Here is an 18,900-nt window from a genome sequence, read left to right on the forward strand (position 1 = left end):
AAGTGGATTTAATGGTCTTTGGTGTCACGCCAATACTCATTTCATTGGTCTATGTGGAATTGGTATTGCCGCTTATAAAATGGATGTCAACTTGTTGTGCTCGGTTTAAGAAATACACGGAAAAAATTGAGGTGTCATTTTTATGTACGGTCGAGAATATTTAGACTTTGACGGTCGGGTAAGTGCGGCTTGTGAGCCTTATGTGGCTCTTTTGAATAGGGTGTCGGGCTCTGGGTTAACGGTAATTCGTTACACAAGTGTCACATTGTTGTTATTTTTATTTTATGGTCAGGGCACATTTTAATGAAAAATTTATACTCTTTCAGATGTGTCAAAGTGGCGGCCCGGGGGCGAAATCTGGCCCCGCGCATCATTTTGAGTGGCCTGGGAAAGTAAATGATGAGTGCCGACTTTCTGTTTTAGGATCAAATTCAAATGAAGAGTTTAGATGTATATAAAATTTCATGATTTCCCCCCTTTTTAATCAATAATTGTCATTCTTTAATCCATTTTTTCTGTGTTTTTAGTTCAAAAATCATTTTGTCAAATCTAAAAATATATTAAAAAAAGCTAAAATAAACATTGTTTTAGATTAAAAAAACGGAATACTCAGGGCTTTTAAATCAGTTCTTTTAATCCATTTATATAAAAAAATAAAATCTAAATAATATATTTAAAATGATCCGGCCCACGTGGAATCAAGTTGACGTTAAAGGAGCCAACCCGAGTCTGACACCCTTGCGAAAAGTTTTGGACTTAAAAGGTGCCTTTGTTTTTAAGCTTTTGCATTTTAAACATGTTACATGAGGAACGTAATTTTGGATTTTCAAATAAGTCGAAGAAAAGTCTTTAAAAAATCATGCTAAGATTGTGATTGTGATTTTTTTCATGACAAGATCTTTTTGCCATAGCACTAAATAGCTCATGTTTTTGGAAATTGGAGTAGATTTATTGAAAGGAAGAAATCTGGTAGCAAATGCACTTTTGGTGAATTGATGCAAAATAAGGATTTGTTTATCATTGTTGTATTTCTTTGTATTTCTGGTCAAAGATACTGAAATTGGAGCCACTTTGGTCGTCGATCTTAAACGACGGATCGTGGCTGCTGCTGCGTCGATTGTGGGGCTTTTTAGTCTAATCGTCTTTGATTGGCCGCACGCGTGACACTTGACGGCTGGGATTCCTCCCTCCGACACCAATAACTAAATAAAACATAAATAAGCAAATTAGCTTGTGGCGTTTTAAAGAGCGAGGTCCCACGGTGAGAGCGGATAATCATCTAATGACTAAGTCTGCCTGTTTTAGGGCTCGTTTACGGGCATTGTTCGGGGGGACGGAATCAAATTAGGAAAATGGCAGCTGCGTCCGTGCCTTATCATTAAGAAATGTAATCCAATTTGATGAGACAATCCTCTCCAAATGGACGGGGCCACCTCGCGGGTTCCTCGCGGGCTCGTCTGTAATAGTCGTCGTGCTCCGTGTCTGCTCGTTCGGGTCTTTGCGGTCGAAGAGATCCAGCACCATGATCCCTCGAAGGTCCAAAAACGTTTGTTTCAGTAAAAAAAATAAAAACAATCCCCAATGTGAAATTTTCTTGGTTGTAGTAGCAAGCACAGACACAGAAGACATTGTAGACCTAGGTAAAAAAATTGGAGCTACACACAGAAAGTCCACAAGGTGTAGACCAAGGGTGTCAGACTTGGGTTGGTTCACGGGCCGCATTAATGTCAACTCGATTTTATGTGGGCCGGACCATTTTAGATATAATATTTAGATTATTTTTTTATAAATGGATTAAAAAAACTGGATTCAAAGCCCTGAATATTCAGTTTTTATAGATCTAAAACAATGTTTATTTTAGCTTTTTTAAATATATTTTTAGATTTTACAAAATGATTTTTGAACTAAAAACACAGAAAAAATGATTAAAAAATTACAATGATTGATTTAAAAGGGGGAAAACCAGGAAATTTAATATACATCTATACTCTTCATTTGAATTTCATCCTAAAACAGAAAGTCAGCACTCATGATTTACTTCCCCGGGCCACAGAAAATGATGCGGTGGGCCAGATTTGGCCCCCGGGCCACTACTTTGACACCTGTGGTGTAGACCGTTTCGTAACGTTTGACGAGCAGGAGCTTGGATGACTAGTTTATAGAAGATACCTAACTCTTGTTTGTACTCTTTAGGCACGTGCAGAAGGTTGTTAAGCACTTTTTAGCTCAATCGTACAGAATCTAATGCTTTTATTTTTTCTGTGTTTGCCATAAAAGCTGAGTTTTGTTGGTTTTGCACTGTAATCAGTGCGGTTCTTGATTTTGGTCAGCCTGTGTACAATTTTCATTGTCCGGTCTTGCGTGATTGGTAACAGTCTTCCATTTTTTTTCTTTGTCTATTTTACAGGAAGCTCAGAAAGTGAACAACCCTGCCAACAATCAGGCATCAGACAAGGCACTAAAGAATCCTGATGAGAAGACCGAGGAGGTCCCGGCCAGCGAGGTGGGATGGATGACTTCGGTCAAAGACTGGGCTGGCGTCATGATCTCGGCCCAGACCCTGACTGGCAGAGTTCTGGTAAGTCTTTTTATTTTAATTTTAAAAATTGAATTTACGTAAATAAGAATACTAGAGATGTCGAGATAACCCTGTACAGATATGTCGGTCTACCAGATGTGAAATCGTAGTGATCAGGGATCATTTCCATTTACCAAAGTTCTTGGTACTATTAAAAGAACAGCATTATACTGACCAAACCACTTGATTTCGAATTGGATTCAGACTAGGCTGAAAAATAATGCAAAAAAACCCCTCATAATGCGATTTTTGGGGGTTTCCAATCATTTGGGATTCAAAAGTTTGCCGTGTTGCGTTTTTAAAGCTATTAGGTTATCCTATAAACTGTTCATGTTACATTAACAGGCACCTATTTTCAGTTTTTCCCTATTTTACTATTGCTTTAACGTATTTATCTTAGATGCGACTTGCAGTTCGAAAAATAGCACGATATTAAAAATAGAAGTGCTTTCCTGAGATGACTTGAATGGCTTTAGTTGACTCACCATGACCGCATTGTATACGTAAAATACCATTTATTTATTAATCTGTGATGGTTTAGTCGTTTGATTGTTGTATACAAAAGTCTCGGCGCAATCTCCGATGGGATTATCATAATGTTGAAACGATATATCGTGCAAACCTAATGACAATAATGTTTTGACATCTCCACTGGACATATTTTTGGGTCATCCATTGTCCTATCTGGATGAACTGCCGCCACGCAGTGTGGGGATTTGATTCGATTCCCTACGGAAGCTAATTGGTGTCAAACGCTAGCTTTGATTTGACTGACGTTGTGCAATCAGAAATTATGTTGTGTATTTTGCTATCTGAACCGCTGCTTTTTATTGGCCATATACATGCGTAAGTGACCAAGGTGACATTGGAAATGGACTTTTGTTGTTGTTGTTATTGTTGTAATTTTGAATATTAGCGTTTTTTCAATGAATGAGTGTCATGGATGGAAGAGTTTTTGCAAAAATCCAATTTTGGCCATTTAAAAATGGAGCTATTTTTTTACACCGTCTCCATTTTCAAGTGCCTCATTAATGCAATTTTGGCCGCGTCAATCAAAAGGGAGCATCATCATATCTGGATGTAATTAGAGTGCTCTCACACCTATGAACTTTCAAGTATGTGAGATCCCCTTTGTGAGAGAATACTTTTTGCTCGCTACCCGTAATAATGTCGCCGCTATGATCTGCAGTTCTTTGAGAAGAGGATTTAATCCAAATGATAGCCTGACCCCAAGCATACGACTCCGTCCCATTTTCTCCCTTTTCTGCAGGCTTTGTTTCATTAATGTAAAGATCCAAATATAGTATTAAAAGTACAGTCCATTACGTTTAATTTTTTTTTAAACTCAAGCTGGCCCTGGCATACTTTTGAAGAAAAAAATGGACAACCCCGCTTTCCATTTGACTTTCTATTTAGCTCCAGGTATTGTCATTTAAAGCCTGCTCTAAATCCGTCTCCGTTAGCCAATGGGGGAAGCCAGAATAATGGGAATGATGAAGTTTTCCGGGTTGTGACAGTTGTCGGGGCGGCGGCGGAATAGGAAGAATCCTCTGGGGAGCTGTCAATTTCCAAAATGAGTCTTTCTTTCATCCACTGCCATGCTCTCCCACTTTCATCTGCTACTCTGCCTCCGAGCTTCAGCTTCATCTCCATCTCCATCTCCAGTTCGCCACTAGTATACATACATACATGGCAGTTCCTTTCCAATTCTGCTCCCTTTTCCATCCCACACCGATTCAACTTTGTCCTTTCCATCATCCACCATCCACTCTCATGTCCTCCCTCCCTACATCCATGTATCTTCTCCTAAATCAACATCTAGCCATCTTCCCCCCTCAACATCCATCCAGCGATATCTCTCCTTCGAACATCTCCAAACCATCCAGGTCCATCCTCTCTGACTAAACATCTAACCTTCACCGTCCCTCTTCTTATCTCTTTTGTAATCCCATCCAAGATGATCCCTCCCGAGGAGAACCTCAGCATCTCCACCTCCCGTCTTTTCCTCAGAGCTACGATCTCTAGTTATTATTGTCCCGCAAAAAAATGAAAATCTTCTCCTAGGTGGACTTCTAGCCCTTATACGTCTCCACTGGTTTTCCAAACCATCCAAATCTATTCTAATCCTATCTATGGTGGCCCAGTGGCGCCAGCGGTTAGCATGTCGGCCTCACCACTCTGGGGTCCTGGGTTCAAATCCAGGTCGGACCACCTGTGTGGAGTTTGCGTGTTCCCCTGGGCCTACTTGGGTTTCCTCCGGGTACTCCGGTTTCCTCCCACATTCCAAAAACATGCATGCTAGGCTAATTGTATGCTAAATTGCCCCTAGCTAAGAGTGATTGGTTGTTTGTCTCCTTGTGGCCTGCGATTGGCTGGCCACCCATTCAGGGTCACAGCTTCCGTCTCTGCGTTGAAACGTGCTACCCGCGTAAAATTTCTTCGTCTTGCCATATGATCAGTCGCGGGTTAGGATAATTTACAAAAGGCGTAAAGACGGACTCGGACAGCGCGTGGCCGTTGGTGGATCTGGTCCTGTTTTTACTGGCACTTGGTTTCATCTGAACGATAAGATCAGGCTTAATAGCGTTCTTCTCCACTGGTCTTTTTGCTCGTTGCCAAAATGAGTCGTTTCCTATGCGCCGCGTGTCAGATCGTAGCGGCGTCGCGTCGCGGCTGGACGCTATTTAATTCTGCGCTCGTCGGAGCGAAGCATTTAGACAAAGTCAAGTCACGTGCTGGACAGAAAGAGCTTCTAACGGCCACTCCATCACCGCAACATGGCGGATTAAAATGGAGGCCGGGTGGCGAAGCGTCTGGATTTGGCGTTGTGGCTTATTCAGACGGCGTGTTTGATCTTTTCTTCGGGAGGGAACTCAGCGAGGCAAATGAACAGACAAAATAAACGTGTTAATTTCCATTTATTCTCACTCGGATTTAAGAAGAGATTAATTGACATTACAGTTTAATTTGGACATAGTTTGTTTAATGTTGATTCTATCTCGTTGTGTATTTTCCGTATTTTTCTTTTAGTATTGCGAAGTAACCATGATACCACAACGCGGAGATGCTATATCCCATAGGAACATTTTAAATAGTTTGGATTTTGTCAGGTGTCACCCAAAACAAACCCGTTTTACCCGAGATATTTAAAACCCAGTGGCGGTGCGTGCATATTAAATGAACTCTGATTAAAAATTCCCAATGAGCCGACTTCAGAAACAGTTTTATCGCCCGGGGCGCAAATTTAGCCGGGCCGGCTCGTGACCTTAATGTCCGATGACCGAGCCCCTGCTCTGCAGGGGTTGCTATGGTTACAAGGCAGGTTCTGTACGATAGCCAGATTCTTGACGTTGACTTGATCTGCAGTAAAGCGCTAATGGAAGAGCACCAACCGGTCCCAGCAACATCACCAACCACCTACACACACACACACACACACATGTGCACACAAAGTGCACACTCGCACTACCTCGCAGGTATTGCGTAGTACCCCAACGATTCCCAGCATACGCAAATGTACATTTTCTGCCCACGCCGGGAGATACTCATTCAACAACCTACACAGAGTATTCACCGATACGCCGTTTGCGCACAAAAACAACGCTCTGTGCCGCGTATCGTTACAAATGACAGAATCTCCTGATGCTTACTCGGTCCCAACATAAAGTATAGCACAAATTAAAGTATAGCTTCATTACCTATTAAATGCTTAATGAACATATAGTAATATCCCAGAATAAACCCAACAAAACATCCTAACACTTATTTCTCGGAAAGGATTTACAGTAATCCCTCGAATATTGCGGTTAATGTAGACCAGACATGGTCGCGATAATTGAAAAATCGCAAAGTAGGGTCACCCCTATTATAGCTGAGTCCTAGTAGCAAGAGTGGCTTTCGTTTACGAGTTTTAACGGGGATTTTCACATTTTTATGTACTTAAAAAAATATAAAATACAAATAATTAATAGCGTAAAAAATTTGGCGTAGTGAATTTGCGATAAGTGAAGAGTAGGGTCACCCCTATTATAGCTGAGTCCTAGTAGCAAGAGTGGCTTCCGCTTACGAGTTTTAGTGAGGATTTTCAATTTTTTATGTACTTAAAAAAGTAAAAAATATAAATAATTAATAGGGTAAAAAATTGTAACGTAGTGAATTTGCGATAAGTGAAGACGCGATCATCGAGGGATGACTGCAATCATGTCAAAAATGATTTTTCAAAGCGTTTTTTGGGATTTTCTCATTGGTTCGCATTAAACATCCAATCAGTGTGCACCTGTCATTTTGGATTGGAAATCTATCGCCTTCCTAGTTATCGTAATTATTGAATTTAATATCATTTTTATTCTAGTGATAGATTTGATGTCTGTGGAAGTGAATTTGATGCCCGTTTAAATTAGGCTCCGCCTCCTGACTTGTAGTTAAATGGGAAAAAAACATGCTAATATTAGCCTTTTGAACAGCTGTCTTTGTTTTTATCATCGTTCCTTTTGGAATAAAAGACATCCAATATTTAACAGCATCTTTAACGGAGCTTTTAGCTCGCTCAGGTTCGGGAGTAATAAAAGTAATCGTACGTGACCCGCGGAACCGCGAAGCTTCGTCTCCGACAGCGGTTGTCGGCGTAGCTTAAAGGCACGGCACCCCCGGGTGCCTCGTGTCGCTTCGCCGATAGACCTCATTAGGCACCCAAGGGCGAGGCGTCCCGGGAAATGTCCCGTCGGACGGCCGCAAATACTTTTTGGCGCCGCTCTGGGCTAATTCGTTCCGGCCATAATATCGTACGGATGATGTATGTAATCTCATAACGTCCGGAAATAAATAAAAAACGGGATTACAAGCTCCCAATGTAGATATTGGGCTCCTATTTCCCACCGCAGTGGATTTGCACGGCGTGGTGGTTTTCCCAAAATAGGTCATCTTTCTTAATGGGATCTTGGGCGGTAACCGGGGGACCATCTGCTCCAAAAGCCTCTGGTCATCCCTCTGCCGTCCGTCCCTCCCGTCAACCCAAACATTGCCTATTCATCTTCCTTTTCTCATTATGTCAACCAGAGCGCGCCTCGCCCTCTCATTTGCCACGCGCGTGCGTTCTTGTTCGTGCGAGTCGACTCGGGTTTTTCGTCTCAGCTTCTATTTGACGAACGTGTTTCCTTCATTTTATACCGTTGATTTTTTTTTTTTGTGTGTAGTACGGTAATCCCTCAAATATTGCGGCTTTACTACATCGTGGATTTTTTTATGGGGGACATTTTTTTTAATTTTTTTTGTGTAAGTTAAAAAAAAGTGAAAATCCACACAAATTCGCAAGCCGAAGCCACTCCCCCTGTACTTCGCTTTCTACTAGAACTCAGCACTGAAGTAAAAAAACATTTTTAAGTATTTATTTTTAAATAGGGGTGACCCTACTTTGCTGTTTTTTGTTTATCGCAGCCATGTCTGGTATACATTAACTGCGATAATCGAGGGATTACTGTATACGACACAATGATTAAACACAGCAAGACCAGTTTTTTTTCGCCTAAAAACAGTTAAATTGGTACCCAAAGATTAGCTATTTTAACACAAGTTACACATGTTTAAATTCCAGTAACGCATATGTGTCAAAGTGGCGGCCCGGGGGCCAAATCTGGCCCGCCGTATCATTTTGTGTGGCCCGGGAAAGTAAATCATGAGTGCTGACTTTATGTTTTAGGATCAAATTAAAATGATAGATAAAGATGTATATTATATTTCCTGATTTTTTTTCCCCCTTTTAAATCAATAATTGTCATTTTTAATCCATTTTTTCTGTGTTTTTAGTTCAAAGATCATTTTATAAAATCTAAAACTATTTAAAAAAAAAACTAAAATAAACATTGTTTTAGATCTATAAAAAACTGAATATTCAGGGCTTTTAATCCAGTTCTTTTAATCCATTTATAAAAAAAAAATCTAAATATTATATCTAAAATGGCCCACATGAAATCAAGTTGACATCAAAGCAGCCCGCGAACCAACCCCAGTCCGACACCCTTGTTGTAACGTTTTCGGAACATTTGCAGATAATAGGAATACTTTTTTTATTATTATTTTAATTAAATCAAGTAAGAAATGCAGGCTGTATTCAAATGAAAGTGGTTTAAAATGTGTTAAGCCAATTGGACATTTATCGTTAGTTTTGCGTCACTTTCTCGTCATTTTATGCTACTTGCAAGTCACATAAAAATGTAAATTTGTTTTGGCAGAATTTCCTGGCTTTCGTCGTTCGCTTTCTGGGCATTGTCAGGTGACTTCCTGCTGGTTTTGGCTCCTCTTCTATTTCCTCGTCAACCCGTTAGCTGCCATTTACGGCAGGGGGCCCCAAAAAAATGGACTGCCGATTGGAAATTGAGCAAGGTCACCAAATCCCAAATGTACCAAAAAAACTGAAAGCTTTTGATTCAATCCGAATAGACGACATCAGCACAAACGGGCACTTGAAAGGACACCACACGCGTGTTGGTGGCGACCGGTCGTATTTGCGGTGTCCTCAAACGTCCCGTCGTGCAGAGAATGAGTTCCCAGCCGGCCTCCTTCGCCGGTCCCGGAACAGCTGTCATTCGCCGTTAAATTTGACGCGTTTACCTCCGTGCAGACAAACTTGTTTCTTCCTCTTCTTCGCTGGCTATGCATAGAATATCCCATCATTTTCCCGCTCCGTTTGTCGCATATCCGTCCGTGTTAAAGATAGGGATGGGAGGGGAAGCCTCGTTGTTTGCACGCCGTGTGTTTAAGTATGTTTAGCCTCGCTGATTATGCTTTCCCGCGGAGTGTGTGGAACTCATTTATTGCTGTCAGCCGACTCCTCGGCGTGGCTACAGCTGTCAAAACAGCCTCGGCTCCCGCGTCGTGACAACGCTTTCATCCCTACGCATGAGCATCACTGGCGGGGTCCGTCGACCGTGCCACGTCGCCCCTCGCCGCCCGCTTTGTTTGCATACATTTGCCCGCCCGAAAACTGCAGGGTTTTGCTTGACTGGCTAAAGGGGAGCCTCGTTTGCGCGAGGGGATTCGTGAGGAAGTCGGGCAAGTCCGCCAAGACGCCCACTCACGGAAGAAAGAAACATGCAAAGAGTTGGAGCGCAAAAAAGGGGACTTTTTAATGACCTTTTTATTTATTTGCTCTGTTTGACTCGGCTGAGCGGTTAGAGGTTCTTGGTTCGATCCCAGGGTGGTCCACCTGTGTCTCACATCCCAAAAACATGCATGCTAGGCTAGCTGAATGAAGACTCTAAATTGCCCCGAGCAAAGAGTGATTGTGGTTGTTTTTCTCTTTGGGCCCTACGATTGGCTGCCCACCAATTCAGGCTGTCCCGTATTTTGCTGGGGTGGGCTCCAGCACCCCCTACGACCCCTCTGATGATAAACGGTATGGAAAATGAATGATTTAATGAATGAACCACGTTTTGCTGTGAGTATCTTAATTTTACTTGTCTATAATCCTTATAAAGCGTGATTTATGTGTGTGTGTGTGTGTGTGTGTGTGTGTATGTTAAGATTCTCTCGCTATGTTTGTCCAAACCATGCAACATAGAGAGTTGGTTTTTTTTTTAATGGTGGACAGAAAAGGCTGTCGGATCCTATTAGAAGAGTGATTGAATTTCTTCACCATCTCTAAGTGTGTAAAGTCAATCTTTTATTTGTCAAACATTTTTTTAATAGTGCAACAATTGTCTTTTGGCTCTTGTTGCAAATATATGGTAAAATAGTCCACGTTTTTGGGCTCTCTTGTTTTGGTATCGTATTGAACTCCTTTTTACGTGCACATTTGCATCTATATTTTAGGCTGTACGATGCTATCATATGCTACAGTGTGTGCATGACAAGCACAGGTCGCTGGATGGATTTATGGTTGCCATGTTGTCATTTGAATTTGATCCTAAAACAGAAAGCCGGCACTCATGATTGACTTTCCCGGGCCACACAAAATGATGCGGCGGGCCAGATTTGGCCCCCGGGCCGCCACTTTGACACAGATGACCTAGCGGATCCTCTCATCTTGCTGCGTCACGGCGGGAAATCTTCCCCAAAGCGCCGGCTGGCTATTTGCGGAATGATCAAGAAAGGAACATGGCTGCGCTTTTCAATCAGCGACATCCGTTGTCCCCTTCCCAAAATGACCTTGAAAGTCTTTGAGGAAGAAATCCCTTCGATCGGAGTTGCAAAAGTCCGACAAAGCGTTAAGAAAGAAATCTTTCCCGCTGGGGATGGATGAAGGACAGCTTGGTTCATTTTGAACATTTGGTGGGGAGGATGGTGCAGGCTTGAATTGAATGCTGCGACTCCGCCGCCGCTGCCTCCACTTGTCCGTCTGGCTCGGCCTCTGCAAAATGGGCCCTTCTGAGTCACGCATCGTGGGAGTGATAGCATTGGCGACGCCGCGATGGGCTCGGCCGCATCCCCTCCCCCCATCTCCTTTACGGGCGGACAGGTTATTTTTGGAGAGATATATCGCCTCAATTCACCTGGAACTCCGAATGCAGGCACTGAAAAACAACTTTCATTGTGGTTTTATGGCACTGCAGAAATCGGTTTCACGTTTGGCCAATTCGCTCAGGTCGGCTAACATTTGGGAATTTATGATTTATATCATCTCAGTATGTCTTTTTAAAAATAAACTTAATATATCGTCCAAGTGATGAGTGACACAGGTATTTAGGATGACTTCACTTTGCCCCGCCCCCTAAAAAAATCTGTGAAATATTGGTATTTGAACAGTGGCGGTCCATGCATTTTCTCGTAGCGCCTTCAACGAATCAATCCAACCCTCAAAACTATTTTATGGCTATAAAACCTCTACTGCAGCTACAGCTGCGACACATAAAAATAATCAATAAATCAATGCACAAAAATGGGGTAAAATCCACTTCCTAGCAGCATTTAATGATTAAATACAAATACTGGAGCTTTTCAGACCGTACAACCGGGGCAGGGGGGTGATTTTTTTCGGACTATAGCCATATTTTACTCACCAAAAATCCTTTTTAACTGTACACAATATCCATCCTCCTTTCTTCCTTCCTTCTTTTCTATCGCCATTGAAGCTAATGCTGAAAGTCAAGCCTGTTCTGTTGTATTTTTGACATAGTCTGTCTTGAAAATGGCTTGAAATCAACACAACAATATATTCGCTCATGAAGCTTGTTTGGTAGCTCTGGCTAATCACTAGCCAATCATAGTTGGTGAAAGCGATGACGTATCCCTACGCCTGTGAGAAAGCATTGTGGTGTTGCCAACTCGATTGTTTAAAGCAATATTCTCATCGACGCTTGTTTAATGCAGCAGAGCCTGCAGAACTGATTGTGAAGGCCTTGAGGCAGATTTCTGACCCTGGCAACAAATAATGGCTGAAATGTGATTGGTTAAATGCTTCAATATGAAAACACATCTGGAAGCAGTGCAACCAGGGGGAAAGTAATGAAAGGAAGCTAATAGACAATTTGGAATTATTTCATAAGTATTGATGGACAAAATATAATATATGATTCAGATATTTCTTAGGCCAGCAGAGAAGGCCTTGAAGGCCCTGACGGCCCGCCACTGTATTTGAAACATGATTTGAGCCGTAAGTGTAGTCGGGAAAATAGTGTCCAACGATCTCATGAGTTTGAGTTTGATTTATTTAATAAGGGACAGCACATATTAATGAACATATCTATATTCATGTTAATGAACATATATATGTAAATATGTAAGATTGTAGCCAAGGGCTAATTGCCATCCTTGTGTAGTTTGAAGATAAATGATGACACATACTAGACACACAGATACTTGCGTAGCATAGTTTTAGACAGCGTTGTGATGGCAGTTTTGTTGGTCTAACAGCCAGGCTTTAAGATGATTGGCCAAGAGGTTCAGAGACGGTAGTTCACGTATGCTAATCGCTATCGAGTTCCAGGTTTGAAAGTGCTTTGGCTAATTTAGCACTCTTTTTGAAGGGAACTACACAGTTACCTATAGAGCCAGCCAAAGTTGATCTATTGGAATTTTACTGTATAAAATCTTGCAGTGGAGGAGGAGCTATATGATGGAAGTAAACTATCTGCATATTTAACAGTATTGTTGCAGTGTTTTTTAATTTTTAATATCTGATATTGGTAGTGCGTTTTTTGGTTTTCTGTCCAATACTTTCAGAGCTTGCTTATAAATGGTTTCAATTGGTTTTAGTGTTGTTTTGCAGGCCGGTGACCAACTTATTAGGCAGTAAGTCATGTGTGATATGATCATTGTGTCATGTAGAAAATGCTAACCGATGTATTTCATCTGCTAAACGTAGCTGGAGTCCCAATTTGCATGTCGGCGAAAGGATTTCCAACGGCGTTGATTTTTGCGCTGACGTCATTGGTGATGTGAAGTCAGCAGAATTGGTGGCACCATCTGCTTGGGCACATTTCACATCCGTTTACCCCCGATGGGACGCTGTTCCTCGGGATGGGATAGCCTTTCAGCCGTCCCAAAAATCATCACCTTTGCCACCTGCCCCTCTGCTCATACTTTCCGTCGGATCGTTGGCAGGCCTATTCGGGTCGACGTAATGGGCTCGGTAATGAATCCATTTATAAGTCGGTCAAGTATTGGGTGAACGAGGCGACTACGTCAGGTCGAAAAATCTATTTTGAAATGCAAATTGGATTTTGATGGAATAACCTTTTTAGCATTAGCATGGACTTTGCTACTCTAAAACTGTCTTTCTTCTTACCAAATGGTTTTAGTACTATGGAAATAGTCGGACTAGACCAGAGAATATTTAGACTCGCGAGCCTTATGTGGCTCTTTTCAATAGTGCGTCGGGCTCTGGATTAACTTTAATTTATTACACAAGTGTCCTATTGTTGTGCTTTTCATTTTATGTTCAGGGCACATTTTAATGAAAAATTAATACTCTATATCACGTGTCAAAGTGGCGGCCCGGGGGCCAAATCTGGCCCGCCGCATCATTTTGTGTGGCCCGGGAAAGTCAATGATGAGTGCCGGCTTTCTGTTTTAGGATCAAATTTAAATGAAGAGTATAGATGTATATTAAATTTCCTGATTTTCCCCCTTTTAAATCAATCATTGTCATTTTTTCATCATTTTTTTCTGTGTTTTTAGTTCAAAAAATCATTTAGTAAAATCTAAAAATATATTCATAAAAAGCTAAAATAAACATTGTTTTAGATCTATAAAAAAATGAATATTTAGGGCTTTTAATCCAGTAATTTTGTAATCCATTTTTTCAGTTTTTAGTTTAGAAATCATTTTGTAAAATCTAAAAATATATACAAAAAAAGCTAAAATAAACATTGTTTTAGATCTATAAAAAACTGAATATTCAGGGATTTTAATCCAGTTCTTTTAATCCATTTATTTAAAAAAAATCTAAATATTATATCTAAAATGGCCCACGTGAAATCAAGTTGACGTTAAAGTGGCCCGCGAACCAACCCTAGTCTGACACCCTTGGACTAAACGATTAAAAATGCTAATGTTCTCAGATAGACGCTAAAATGTACAAAAGTAAAAGAGTAAATGTACCGTATAATATTTCTCTTTTGATAACACCCCCGTTATTCCTCCCACTGAAAATGGATTGGATATCCAGCGTTCTCCATAGGAGACAAATGAATCAATACGTAAAAGTACTCATTTTAAAACCCAATCCTTTTTTAAACTAAATTCAGATCATCTTTTTAAAAATAAGTGTGAGGATTTAAATTCCTGCTCAAATTTTTGGGGGGAAAGCGGCCCTGGGCTCCACGAAAAAAAGTTAGCACCCCCCGATCTGCAAACACGTGTTGTGCGCTGACCGTACGGAGTCTAAATGGAGTCTCTGGAGTAACATTCCTGCTGTGCCATCATGTTGCCGCAGTATTGCACACGCCGAGCTTTGTTTACGCTCTCGTATCGTCGCGTTCCAAGCTCTCCGGCTGCATCCCGTCGTTAGTTGCCCGTTTAAGTGCGCCCGCGACTCCTTTTTCATGCTCCTGTCACTCAAGACGGATTGCTGCCAGCTTAAACGGCTAAAATTAGCGTGCAGCTTCAATGGAAATTTCATAAATGGGGAGGTAAAATATTAAGTCAATCCCTGGGAGAAGAGACATTTTTTTAATGCATATATGTATATTTTTAGACGGGGAATATACTGTAGCTCAGGGGTGTAGGATTGGAATGGATTTAAATGGACAGGTTTAAAAAAAAAAAAGGGTTTTAAGTTTTAGTTCAATTGGAATGGCACCAAGTGAGCAAAATTTAAATCTGACAGCGATAGACTCGACTGGATTGGACGTGTATTGCGGTTAAAGGCAGTGAATACATTAAGAGTTAAGCAAAATAATTCCCAAGAATATTGCGAAAACAAAAAACAATAATAAACTACTTGGCAAAAATTAAAATGTTCAGTGACGCCAAAACAGCCAAGAAAATTAAGCTCCATTCATCACATTGGAGTATTTTTAATATATATATATATATATAATACTCCAATGTGATGTATATATATGTATGTATATATGTTTATATATGTATGTATATATATGTATGTATATATGTATATATGTATATATATATATGTATGTATGTATATATGTGTGTATATATATACATACACACATATATATATATATATATATATATATATATATATATATATATATATATATATATATATATATATATATATATATATATATATATATATATATATATATAATATTCCTTAAATCCTACACTTTACTATTTTGACACATTCTATAATGTTTTCACAATTGTTTGCAGGCCGTAGTTTGGACACCCCTGCTAAATAGTACGGCGCAAAATTCCGGTCGGAGTATAGCGTATCTAATAGCTATTGGCGTCTTTGTTGAGGTCAGGCTAGCTAGCTAGCTTGCTGGTGCTAAAGCCGTAAAATCCTCTCATCTCAGAGGAAGTAATTGCCACGCAGACAGCAAGACGCTTGAACTTTTCCTGATGAGCGCGGTAGATATTGAACGCCAATCTCTTGTCGGTCAACGATCAATCACACGGAAGTGGCGCTGTGCTCGATTTCCTCTTAACTCATTCGCATCCTATCAAAATCTTTCCAATTCCGCTGATTATCATGTTCTTTGGCCACACAAAATACAGAAATTTGAAAAAGTATGAATGAGTGAGAATACTTTGACTTCATTTGCTACAAATGCTACCAGAAGCTTTATTGACGGGAAACAATGTTTTTCGCGAAAAGATCCATTGCCCAATCAGCAGCCGTGTATTTTCTCAAGGTCTGAAAAATCTCCATACGATCTTGCCCGAATTATTATATCCGTAGCGAACATCCGTCGTGCCGGGTTCCGTTCATTGAACCGAACCGAACACGCTAAACCAGTGTCAAAGTGGCGGCCCGGGGGCCAAATCTGGCCCGCCGCATCATTTTGTGTGGCCCGAGAAAGTAAATGATGAGTGCCAACTTTCTGTTTTAGGTTCAAATTAAAATGAAGAGTATAGATGTATATCAAATTTCCTGATTTACCCCCTTGTAAATCAATAATTGTCATTTTTTAATCCATTTTTTTCTGTGTTTTTAGTTCAAAAATCATTTTGAAAAATCTAAGAATATATAAAATAAACATTGTTTTAGATCTATAAAAAAACTGAATATTCAGGGCTTTTAAACCAGTAATTTTTTAATCAATTTTTTCTGTGTTTTTAGTTCAGAAATCATTTTGTAAAATTAAAAAATATATAAAATAAACATTGTTTTAGATCTATAAAAAACTGAATATTCAGGGCTTTTAAACCAGTAATTTTTAAATCATTTTTTCTGTGTTTTTAGTTGAGAAATCATTTTGTAAAATCTAAAAATATATTTAAAAAAAAAGCTAAAATAAACATTGTTTTAGATCTATAAAAAACTGAATATTCAGGGCAGGGCTTTTAATCCAGTTCTTTTAATCCATTTATAAAAGAAAAAAATCTAAATATTATATCTAAAATGGCCCACGTGAAATCAAGTTGACATTAAAGCGGCTCGCAAACCAACCCGAGTCTGACACCCTTGGACTAGACGATTAAAAAAGAAAATTCTAATGTTCTCAGATATACGCTAAAATGTACAAAAATAAAAGAGTAAATGTACCGTATAATATTTCTCTTTTGATAACACCCCCGTTATTCCTCCCACTGAAAACCAACCCGAGTCTGACACCCTTGCGCTAAACCAAACGGGTTCAAGACATCCCAGTGAACTGTGACCCTCCTATCAAAACGCGAGTTTAAAATAGAATTTACACCAAATGATCTCTGCCCGAAAGACTATAAATTATCCACGGAATGAATACGACTAAAGCGCAATTAATAATCAAGTGCGTATCCCAACGGCTAAAGCAAGCAGTTAGCAAATGAACCTCCCTTCAAACCTCTGAGAGCATATGGATTAATTTCAGTCAACTATTTTGGCTTTGTTTTTCATATTTCACAAAGCCGCCGGAAGCCGGGTGTTACCGAGGAGCTCCGTGCCCCCGAACGGTGGTATCGGTGACGTGTTCGGGTCGTTGATTCGTGCCCCGGTTGCAGGCATCTACCCGCCGTATTGACCCAATCGCCCTGACAGCTGTACGCATCTACGCTCATGTTTACTAATCTGATCTGGCGAACGGAATCCGGGTTGCGAAAGTGTGTGAATGGCGTGTGCGGAATATTAAACCAGCCTTGCCTCGCTTGGTTGCAGGTCTTTTCAGTCATTCGTTCATCATCTGTACTGCTCATCTTCACAAGGGTTGAATGGAATGCCTTGATTAGATTAGATAACTTTATTCATTATTTCATTGTCACAGTAGCAATTGGGTGAGAATACAGACACAGGAAAATACATTTTAGACGTTAATACATAAATAAATAGATAAGCGTGTTGCTGAAATATATGTATACATATACACGTATATATACACAGATCTTTATTGTCATTATACAGGTACAAGTAAAAGTCTGAGGACATTTCTTACTGATTTGCATCTGGCAGTGTTATGGAAGTTTACGTAGAGTGCAGTGACCGGAACTTAATGGAGTCTAGATTAGGTCTCGGGTCCAAAACTCCAGTTAGGTTTGGTGACAGACGGCTCTTGGGAAGAGAGTGTTTGTTTTGGCTGTTATGGTTTGGTGCTGGACCAATCCCAGCCAAGTGTTTGGCAGTAGGCGGAGGATAGTTTGATTTTTTTGCCAGCCATTGGCACGGCTCTGGTTGCAGATCTTAAGGTGTATTCACTCCTGCCCCGTTTGGTCCTTTTTTGGGCCAGTGTGAAATCAAGCCAGCGGACCAACCGGACAATCCGAGACCTCGCTGGAGACAGGTGGTCTCGGTTTGCTTATGAGCGTAAGCGTTTTTGCTACATGGGTGAAAACGACCGCAAGTTGTTTCGGACCAAAGCCAAAGTCCACGTAGGGGCATCTGTGGCCACGTGCATTATGGGAAATATCGTTTGGTTACCAGTCGGTCAGCTAACTGGAGTCAGGTTTTGATGGAATGTCTTGTATACATTTGGGCAGAATATAGACGTTGCGTCCGCTTCACAGTTCTGAGATCGAGGGCTCGATCCCCGGTGGGTTACTTTGTGGTGTTTGTAAGTTCTTCTCGGGTCCGTGTGGGTTTTCTCCAGGTACCTCCGACCTCCTAAAATTGTGCACTCTAGGCTAGTTAAACACCAGTTGTCATTGTGCCCCTGCGATTGGCCGACCCCCAATTCCGTCCCCGTTCTCACTGCGAACACGCCCCTTTTCCCGAGTTCAACTTTGCTGCTAGCGAAGCGAGCGCTCCGCCTTATCGCCAGCCACGGCGTGACAGTACGGCGCCAAAGTAGGCTTCGGCGCAGATGATAAACTTCTCATTAACCTTGAGGAAATTAAAGGGAAACCTCCATTTAATGAGATAAAGATAGTGTCACGGCCGCTTCTCCTCGGAGAAGAAACCAAACCTCCCCCCGGGGGGAAGGCGGAGATGGAAAATGTTCCGTCAAAACGCTCGGAAAAAACGCAAAGGACGTTTTTAATCCGATGGCGGATTTTGCAATACGCGTCGGGCAAAGTAATTGCGTGCTACTATAAATGGCGACGGTGCGATAAAAATGTGACATCATTAAGGATGGCAGCCTGATTTATGGCACGATTAAAGCCACATAATAGGATAGCGCCACCGTAATGTCACTTGGACAACTGCGGGCTGACCCGAATGCGTTATGACCGACCGGACGAACAGATGGAGACAAAAAAACGGTAAACCGTGACGCCAAACTTCCTCTCCCTTGGTTTTTCTTAGCGTGGGTTGACTGCTAATGGGATGAGAGGCGTTGCTT

General features: G+C 41.0%; 1 protein-coding gene across 27 annotated transcripts in view; it reads left to right on the forward strand.

The window, feature by feature from the left end:
- Positions 1-18,900, forward strand: part of kcnma1a (potassium large conductance calcium-activated channel, subfamily M, alpha member 1a) — a 140,058-nt gene that overhangs the window by 25,532 nt on the left and 95,626 nt on the right. For all 27 annotated transcript variants that reach the window (XM_077613534.1, XM_077613535.1, XM_077613520.1 and 24 more), the window contains exon 2: positions 2,408-2,578. In XM_077613534.1, the coding sequence (XP_077469660.1) occupies positions 2,408-2,578 (171 nt within the window). The remainder of the gene's footprint in view (positions 1-2,407; positions 2,579-18,900) is intronic.

Source organism: Stigmatopora argus, chromosome 11 (assembly GCF_051989625.1).
Source record: "Stigmatopora argus isolate UIUO_Sarg chromosome 11, RoL_Sarg_1.0, whole genome shotgun sequence".
In the NCBI taxonomy this organism is placed as follows: Eukaryota; Metazoa; Chordata; class Actinopteri; order Syngnathiformes; family Syngnathidae; genus Stigmatopora; species Stigmatopora argus.